At 41.4% G+C, this 9,940-nt stretch overlaps 1 protein-coding gene across 2 annotated transcripts in view; it reads left to right on the top strand.

The window, feature by feature from the left end:
- Positions 1-9,940, top strand: part of LOC116036993 (rho GTPase-activating protein 26) — a 101,009-nt gene that overhangs the window by 55,987 nt on the left and 35,082 nt on the right. The window contains exons 6-13 of one of the 2 annotated variants that reach the window (XM_036008865.1): positions 702-803; positions 917-1,027; positions 1,814-1,918; positions 2,359-2,488; positions 3,938-4,038; positions 5,500-5,594; positions 7,633-7,711; positions 9,732-9,768. In XM_036008865.1, coding sequence (XP_035864758.1) covers positions 702-803; positions 917-1,027; positions 1,814-1,918; positions 2,359-2,488; positions 3,938-4,038; positions 5,500-5,594; positions 7,633-7,711; positions 9,732-9,768 — 760 coding nt within the window. The remainder of the gene's footprint in view (positions 1-701; positions 804-916; positions 1,028-1,813; positions 1,919-2,358; positions 2,489-3,937; positions 4,039-5,499; positions 5,595-7,632; positions 7,712-9,731; positions 9,769-9,940) is intronic. The other variant, XM_031280702.2, reaches the window with a different exon arrangement.

Genomic DNA, 9,940 nt, shown 5'->3' with positions numbered 1-9,940 from the left:
ACCCACCCTGATCTGCCCTTCTTCTGTTTGTGTGTCCACTTCTCTCCTCTTGTTTCCCTTTTATGCCTCCCTTTACTGATATCCATATCTCCCCCTTCAACTGGCTTGAATTGGATTAAAGTTTAATGATCCTCATCTAACGTGACCATGACAACATGGTCAGAGAAGAAACAGCTGCCGCATGTTTTTTCCTCATGTCTGTCTTGATCTTCTTGGACACTTTTCAGTCTTTTCTCAGTATTTTTCAGTCCAGCAATCTTAGGAAATATACAGTACACACCCTGCTCTATCTGTCCCTGGTTTATCATCCATCTATCTATCTGTCTCTTATGTCAGTGATGTCAGCTTTCATGAAACAGTCTGTTGTTTAATAAGCAGCTGTGCAGAGGAACAATCTCATATTGGACTCCCTAAAAAATGGAAGATATTATGTGAAAGCTAAAATAAATTCACATTAAGGGAAGCTTGTCTTGCTCTCTCTTCTCAACATCTGCAGTTCAGAATTTCTTTCCAACTGCACAAGGGCTACAGTATGGTTGATTGCAGATGGTAGTCACTGATCAAATTACTTGTAGAGACCATGTTAATATGATGCAAATTAGAATAGATGTTTGGTCTATTGAGTTAGCTGAGATGAAGCTTGATTATTCTGCCAGTCACCCAAATAAAAACTGATTTCTTTTTTGTTTTGTCTGATATAGGAAGCCAGGAAAAAATATGACAAAGAGACAGAAAAGTATTGTGCAGTGCTGGAGAAGCACCTTAGCCTTTCAGCAAAGAAGAAAGAGTCCCATCTACATGAGGTAAGATGCTGAGTCCAAGTTCACTTCGCTTTCCTATCTCCCACCTGATATTTCTCATATTTTTTCCATAAATACCAGTCTGTCAGTTTTCTTATTGACCTTCCCCGTTATAGGCGGACAACCAGGTAGATAATGTACGGCAGCATTTCTACGAGGTTTCTCTGGAGTACGTCTTCAAGGTGCAGGAGGTCCAAGAAAGGAAGATGTTTGACTTTGTGGAGCCTGTAAGACACTTGTTTTTTCTTCCTCTTTTATCTAATAAAAATTATTTCTTCTTTCTATTCTTTTCCCCAGTTATTGTCCAGTTATTGTGCACACATGCATTTTTTCAGCAGTGGTTTGTATTACACTTACTTGCTTTGACATATCCACACCCAGCAGCTGCTCACTACAATCGCAGTCCTCAGTTGTTGACAAACAGCGGTTTGGAGGTTTTGGTGCCTTGCTCGAGGGCACGTAAATGGTAGTTGCTGAGGAAATTTGGCAATTTCATAAAACATCACACAAGCCGGTCTTTACAAATTAGGTCTAATTTACTGCTTCTGTTTTAAGTTTTGTCTTTTAAAATGTATGGTGTTCTCTTTGTCACATCTAAACCATAGTTTTGTGGTGCATACTGAACATAGTTGCAAATTGTCCTTACTTCTCGTTCTATGAATCTGTTAGTTAAAACATATCTGTTCACTTTTTCTACATTTCCTTGTTTCTTCTTCCTCTCTTCCTCTTCCACCTCGTCCACTCGATCTTCGCTCTCTTCACTAACCCACCTGTGTTTACTCTTTCTCCTCTTTCTGCACTTTTCTTCTCTCTTCCTCCAAATGCTCAACCTTATCACCCTTCTCTGCATTCCTATATTTGCTGCTCTTCCTCTACTCACACTGGATCTGCATTTATTCCCCATCTGCGTTCATTAGTTTTCCTCATCTTTCTCCTTTTCTTGGTTTTCTGTTTACCCTTTACCCTTCGTTCTTCAATCTACTTAATTTTCTCACTGTTTTTTTGTCCCTCAGCTGTTGGCATTCCTCCAAGGCCTGTTCACCTACTATCACCACGGCTATGAGCTGGCAAAGGACTTCAACCACTTCAAGACTGATCTCACCATCAGCATACAGAATGTAAGGTGTCTCACACACACACAAAGGCCATCTAAAGTCATTCTGTCATTTAGGTCTGCTTCATTAGCACAGAGGAAACATTTTAGAATGTATTTTGTACAAGATGTCTCAAAGAAAACAATCCTCCAAATGTGAAAAGGCTGCAAGCTGAAAGGAGTTCAAAGGTCAAGCAGTTACTCAAAGAGTCATAGGAAATTGAAATTGAGACCTAAAGGACATCCAAAAACCCCACTACAAAAAAGGAGCTAAGAAAAAAAGGAGAAAAATATCATATTCAGGGGTTGTTTTGTTTCTGTAATATAGATTTTTTTCCCATGTATTTCTTATTCTGCTAAAAAAAATAGGTTTGTATATGTTACACTGTGGTTGCGAGTTAAGCTGACACAGAATCAGACAATTCAATAAAAGGCCTCTGTGCTCCTCTGTGTTCGTGTTGACAGACGAGGAACCGTTTTGAGAGCACGCGGTCAGAGGTGGAGAGTCTGATGAGGAAGATGAAGGAGAATCCACATGAACACAAGAGTGTCAGCCAGCACACCATGGAGGGATACCTGTTTGTGCAGGAGAAGCGTACGTATCGGCCCACTTCTGAGTGTGTGTGCGTGTGTGCACATGTTACATCTTAAGCCGCGATTCCATCAAACACTTTTGGTGTAGTACGTTTAGAACCGTATGTAACCCGTATGGAAAACACAAGATATTTTCTGCGTTTCCACTGCAGACGGTACTATTAAATGTAGGCGGTGTTGTTACTGGATGGTAATAGCCATGGACAGCCATGCGCTGAGAAACAAGCTGAATAAACTATTTATTCCTCACTGCTCCATCCATTTCTCGCTGTATTTCCTCTTCGCCGACGATGCAGAGGAACGTCTCCACCAATCACAGACTGCAGGCTTTCTAGCTCCACCTTTTAGTATCCGATCAGCGTGCCAGGTACCTCAACAATTCAATTCAATTCAATTTTATTTATAGTATCAAATCATAACAAGAGTTATCTCAAGACACTTTACAGATAGAGTAGGTCTAGACCACACTCTATAATTTACAAAGTCCCAACAATTCCAGTAATTTCCCCAAGAGCAAGCATTTAGTGCGACAGTGGTGAGGAAAAACTTCCTTTTAGGGAGAAACCTCAAGTGGTGAGGAAAACTTCGTTTTAGGGAGAAACCTCGGACAGACCTCCGTTCCGGGCCTTTCTGTGTGGAGTTTGTATGTTCTCCCCATGTTTGCGTGGGTTTCCTCTGGGTGCTCCGGTTTCCCCCACCATCAAAAAACATGTACTAGGTTCTCCAGTCAGTGCCCTTGATCAAGGCACTGGCTCAGATCTGGAGTTGGTCCCCGGGCGCTGTAAATGGCTGCCCACTGCTCCCTTGAGGGATGGGTTAAATGCAGAGAATGAATTTATGTGACAATAAAGTACCTTTTGGTAGGGGGTGTCTGACGGTGCAGGTTGGGGGTGTGACTTATTATAGTCACAATAAACATAATGGAACTATGACTAGAAAAGTAGTTGTAGTAGACAACAGAGGGGAAACGAAAAAACGGAATGTAACGTAGCAGTTCTTTTGGTACCATCCACAACTTTTGACAACAGAAATGCAAAAATAATCATTAGAATGTGTGGTGGAAAGAGGCTTTACCATGAGGGCACAATTTGGCAACAATTGACAGTACCATGGAAAAATGAATGAGTATGTGAGTGGTTGTGGTGTGTATATTTCGGCACAGTATGGTAGGGGCATGTTGTTTGGCACACGCACGCACGCACACACACACACACACACACACACACACACACTCTCAGCAGCAGGACTAATAAACCTACGGTTGAGGGAGTCAAGTCTGATCCATTGGAGACGTGACAGCAGCTCTGACCGCGTGCAGTTACCATGGTAACCTATCTAGCACTAACGCAGGCATGACTAAGACTCCTGCCTTTTCCATCTTTTTTATTTTAACCCTGTCTCTCCCTGTCTTCTCTTCACCTATCTCTATTTCTTTCACTCTGTCCCTCAGGCTCATTTGTATCTACCTGGGTGAAGTACTACTGTACGTACCATCGTGAGCCCAAGAGGATCACCATGGTCCTATTTGACCCTAAATCGGGAGGGAAAACGGTGAGTTACTTTGGCCATTTATATATACAGGTAAGGTTATAATGTCACTAAACATCCAGGCTGCTATCTTTCTAGATATCTACATATATATCTATGTATATATATATGCACGCAAATGTTCCACATGCTTAGACACACAGACACACTCATATACAGACACAAGAATGTCACTTCAGTCTACAACACAACAAGCTCTCTTTGCATGTTTGGGTGTATTTTTATTATTCCCAATACACGGCACAATGTCACAGGGTATTTTGAGGAAAGCTACAATGAAAATTTGTGAGCAGAAAACTGTTATTTTAAATCATCAACGGAAAATGCCAAGTTTTGCGTCAGTCCTTCGGCAACAAGCGGAGGAGCATTTCTGACGCATGGTGCCATTTTACACCAGCATACAGTCATACAGAGAAATATCAGTTTTAGAATAGAGCGATAACAATTTCTCCCACAACTGTAGCCTCAGTAGATGAAAGTGCAGCGTTGCCAAAGATGTTTTGCGTAAGCAACATGACTCCAACTAATTTCTCAAAGTGGTTTCGGTTATTATCACTCTCTCCACCCACAAACTGAAAAAGCCAAAGCTGATGCAAGTTCAGGCCTGTTTTTATGAGGGTTCGTACGGAGCGTTTTGATGGTTAACTCAAGGAAAAGTAGTAACACTGAACACTACAGAAAGCCTTTCAGTATCCACTATCCACTATCCACACTGTAAGACAGCAAGAACATATAGAGGATCAGAGTCAAGATGATAACATCAGATCTGGGCCCATAACTGTTTCATAAGAGAATCAAACCTCACGGAAATTCTTTGCATGTGTGTTGAATGGATCTGTAAAAATGTAAATAAAATATTTAAAACAAATATGTAAAAAAAACTTATGATACCCACATGTTATGAAAGGCAGAGAGGCTGAGCATTTTCACAGCTCAACTCATCCCTGTATACTAAATACCAGTATTATGAGGGCCAGAAGTGGAACTACCCAAATTGTCCATGTATATGTAACCTTAACCCTGTTAGTGAAGAAACTAACATTACACCAGACAGCCACTTACATCATATGACTGTCACAAACCTAACATTTTCACATGAAGAAAAGTTTTAAGCAGATGTTGTTCTTGCCTGAAGCTAAGGAGCTAAGTGTCTCATGAAGAGTGTGTGATGGGGTTCAGTCTTTGATGAGGCAAGGCTCAAATCGTTTCAATTGCTTCTGTCTGTCCAACATAATCTCAGTGTGCTTAGTTAGGCAAGTTGGAAAAGCTTCAGTTGAAGTTGAGTCATGAGAGGAATGAGAGGGAGTTCTGTCCAAGAAAACATCCTTCATCATCTCAAATGTTATCCATGGTGTGGTTAATACTCTGCAAGTTGGTGATGCATGCATCAAAATGATAGTAATACGCTATGATGTTTTTTGTTTTTTTTTTGTTGTTTTTTATCTTTTACTCTCTCTTTGTCAGGGAGAAGAGGAGAGCTTCACCCTCAAGTCGTGCACCAGGAGGAAGACAGACTCGATAGAAAAGAGGTTCTGTTTTGATGTGGAGGCTGTGGACAGGTCAGTGAGTGTGTGATTTGACTGTCTCTGGTCCAAACCATGGACTTGCCACACAATCTTCCTTTGACCCACCTCCCAACTGCTTCCTGTCCACATTGTTCTTCTTTATCTCTTATCAATACAACACATTTCATTTCTGTTTATGGTACACACTGTATCTTTATTTTGGAGTTTGATGAATTCTCTAGAAATTACAGGGACATGAAGAAACAAGAATCTGTTTCACAACTTGTTTCACACGTAAGAAAGCTTTTTTGCACACCTCCTTTTGTCGGGCAGGTGCGTAGGATATGATCAAAAGTAGCAGATCAAAGGCTTAGAGAAAAGTCCCACACACTGACCATTACGCAAGCAATAATTTATTTAGAAAAATACAACGTTTCGGTCTAAGACCTTCATCAGGTAAACAACAACAGTAACAACTTGTTTCACACAAAGTACAAAAGGTAGTGATTTTCAGGTGATTGTTTCCCCCAGCAACCCAACAGCTTTCTGAAAAAGACACAAGCAAGCCAGGGAAGAGTTAAATTTTTAGGGCTTCTGACTTTGTTATAGAAGGTCAGGGAAGTGTCATGAAATTCGACACCAGCGAATTCTGTCTTCATGCAACTAATTACAGCTTATCAGACACCAGTTCAGTGAGTGGCATCAGGTTTTCTTTTGTTACTTGGTGTTATTACAGCTAACAGACACATGGGGGTGCTCTGTTAATTTGGACTTGAAGACGAGACATTGTAGCTGTATGTCCTCTCATGCTCGGCCCCCTGCGGTGCTTCTCTTCCTACACTCCTCCTCCTCCTTCTCCCTCCCTACTCCTCCTCAACAACCCTTCCTCTTTCAAATATACACAACTCACCTAGTCGTTATCACATCCTCTTGTTTCCTGTCCCCATTGTGCCTTTATTTATATTACCAGTGTGTGTGTGTGGTGTGCATCTGTTGGTGTGTGTTTGTTTGTCCATCTCTAAAGTAGTATAATGTATTATTTCCTCGAATAGTGTGTCCACACATAATTTGGGTGCTGCTGTTGCACATAAATACATTTGATTACATCCGTTTTGTAAACAGTTGTTTTGCTTTGCATGCATTTGTATGTGTGTGTGCGCCCATGTGCAGAACGTGGCTGTGCACATGCATGTGAGTGTGATTGAACTCTGGGTGGTGTGTTGTGATTAAAGGACAATGTATAGAAGGGTTTGTGTTGAGGGGGTTGTAGTGCTGCGGAGGTGACGTCTGAAGGTGAGTGTTCTGCCAGTGACAGAATGACAGACTTTATAGGGCCGATTGAAAACCTTTAGAGGACTGGGTGGACATGACCAATGAGGCTGTGTGTGTGTGTGTGTGTGTGTGTGTGTGTGTGTGTGTGTGTGTGTGTGTGTGTGTGTGTGTGTGTGTGTGTGTGTGTGTGTGTGTGTGTTGTGTTGTGTTGTGTTGTGTTGTGTGTGTGTGTGTGTTGTGTGTGTTGTGTGTGTGTTGTGTGTGTGTTGTGTTGTGTTGTGTTGTGTTGTGTTGTGCACAGTGTAGATATATTCAGATGCACAGCTTGAATACCACTACTCCTCTCTTTCCCTTCATATGTTTCTCCTTCTACTTAGCTGCCCATTCCTGACACACACACTGAAGGTTGCCTGTATCAGGGTGATCTTTGTTGCTTAGTTGAATGAATCCTCTGTTAATTTTCAGGCTAAATTCTTTGTCCTTTTTGTGATCCTTTTATGGTGAGAAAGCTGTTGATACCTCTGTCATACCTCTGGCACCCACAAATAAATATGCTTTGCCCTTGAATATGTATGAGATTTGCATGCAGAGATCTTTTTACACAACTGTGTTCATCTGAGGAGTGGCTACAAGGAATTTCTTTAGGCAAGAAGCTTTAAAGTGTGATGTTATCATTGTTATGATGAAGTATTTGCATGTTTGTCTTTGTGTGTGTTCCCCAAGTATTTGCGAGTTTTGTTGATAGTTTTTGACACAGTTTCCACTGATCTTGATGTCAGATAAGCTAATTGTACCTCTTGTGTGTTTGTGTTTGACCAAGACCGGGAGTAATGACCATGCAGGCTCTGTCAGAAGAAGACCGCAGGCTGTGGATGGAGGCCATGGATGGGAGAGAACCGGTAGGTTACCAAGGTTACCAGTTAGAACATGTCAGCTAAGCAAAATAAGAGCTCAAATAATTTTTGTAGCATTGGCCGGACTTTAGCAGCCCTCCCTCTGTACATACTGGCAGAGCATACATGCATAGCGTGATGTTACCTGCCAACACAAAGATGAATCTGAGGGGACAACAGATGATTAATCTTTTAATAATCTTTTAATAGAAATACTGAGTAATTTAGCTACTTCAGGCCTTAAACAATGAAACAATCAGTCTATGGTGTCGTTGCTTACAGCTCTTCATATACAGTATGCAACCTGTGATGAGGGCTTCATTTAATAATTTATAATTTAATAATTTATACTCTTTATTGATTCCCAATGAGGTAATTACAATTTACACTCTGTTGTTATTACACACTACACACAGGCCTGAAATACTCACAAGCAAGAAAGTTTTGGGAACCACTGGCATTATCCCATAGACAATGTTGGTGTTCACGTTCCTAATAGAAAAGTTGACTGATAGGCAGTTTCACCAACTCTTGGTTTATGCCTTCTTATTATACTGCTTTGTTTGCCCTAAGGCTGGAAGTGTGTGTTAGTGCTTCGTTTCACACTCTTCATTTAGTTACGTTCATGTCCCAACACCTCCCTAATCCTGCAAACGTGCAAAGGTAATTACCATCAACAAAGCCACTGCAAGATTCAACAAGCACTTGTTGAGCACAGCCAATCTGTAATAAAACAAGACATGTTGATGTTTCACTTAAGGCAGTGACACACCAACCCGATAATCGGCTGTCAGACAGTCTGGCGAGGTCAGTGACTCGAGTCTGTTCGGTGTGTTCCGTGTCGTCGTCCGTCCAAGGAGCTGTCGGCCTTCATTTTGGCTGACCTGACTTGTTGCTTCAGAGGGCGGGCAGTCAGACTCCATGACCAATCTGATTGGTGGAGTGCTAACCCGGAAATGACGGGCGGGATGAGCGTGACTAAGCCTCTCAAAATCTGACGAAAATCTTTTAAACTGACCTTTGTCGATCTGAAATGAAGACAGATTCAGCAACTGCATGGCCTATTTCTCGCTTAAAATGTTTTCAGAAACACGTTTCGGTGAACTATTTTAGTACAATATGAGATCGTATTCTAAACAAGCCGCCATTATGCCCAGTTGAAAAATCCGGGAGCAGCCAGACCCACGTGACGCGTTCGTCCAATCAGCTGCCGGTTTTCATTTTTTTGGGCGACAATACAGATTAGCGGCACCTGCTGTTATGAAGACGTATTACACGCTCAAGTCAGCGTCTCTTCGGTGTGTTCTGAGGCCTCGGGGAGCCGACTGATCAGTCCGACTGCCTTTTCTGCCAACAGTCGGCGGTCAGGTTAGTGTGTCAGGGGCTAGAAGCACATCCTACCTTTGTTGTTGTTGAGAACTTTTCTTTGTCTGTTACTGTACCTTCACCTTGATAGTCAATACAAACTCACCACTGACCACAGCTACAAGGTACACACCATGTCCAGTTCATTGTTAATAAGCCCAGACAAATGGGGTGGATTCGAGCATCAACACACACAGGCATATATAGTTCAGGCATAAAGGTGTACACACCATTACCATTGGAACAGGAGTTATGCACATTGTTGAAAAGCCAAAAATAAATGTGACATTTGTATACGTTACTCAATATCCTGATGTATCCCAGATTTTGTGTTCAGGTTTTTTCTATTTAAGTGAAATAAGCAGCATTTGCTAACCAACATTCAAAGCATAATAGGTACATAACTAGGCACATAATAAGGCACATGTAGAAAAAATAACACAACAGCATGTGTTTTTCTTTTTTTGTGTGAAATGTTGACTACAGATGTGATGTACAAATATGTCATGGCCCCAATAGGCTTAGCTGTAAATGATGTTCTAGCTGTGTGTGTGTGTGTGTGTGTGTGTGTGTGTGTGTGTGTGTGTGTGTGTGTGTGTGTGTGTGTGTGTGTGTGTGTGTGTGTGTGTGTGTGTGTGTGTGTGTGTGTGTTTATTTGCAGGTATACAATCTGAACAGAGACAACCAGGCTGAGGGCAGTAAGTAGCTTTAATTATCTGTCCTTTAGTAACTGTTTATTCAAGGGTTCAGTGTTATTTAGCATTATCGTCTGACTTTATGTATTGGCAGGCTTAGGGTTAGCTTAAATAACATGGATACTGCATTTATATATGAATATTAAAAATGCTCTGTATGTTTTGTTTTTTCAAA

Source organism: Sander lucioperca, chromosome 13 (assembly GCF_008315115.2).
Source record: "Sander lucioperca isolate FBNREF2018 chromosome 13, SLUC_FBN_1.2, whole genome shotgun sequence".
Taxonomy (NCBI): Eukaryota; Metazoa; Chordata; class Actinopteri; order Perciformes; family Percidae; genus Sander; species Sander lucioperca.
This window is presented reverse-complemented; position numbering and strand designations above follow the sequence as displayed.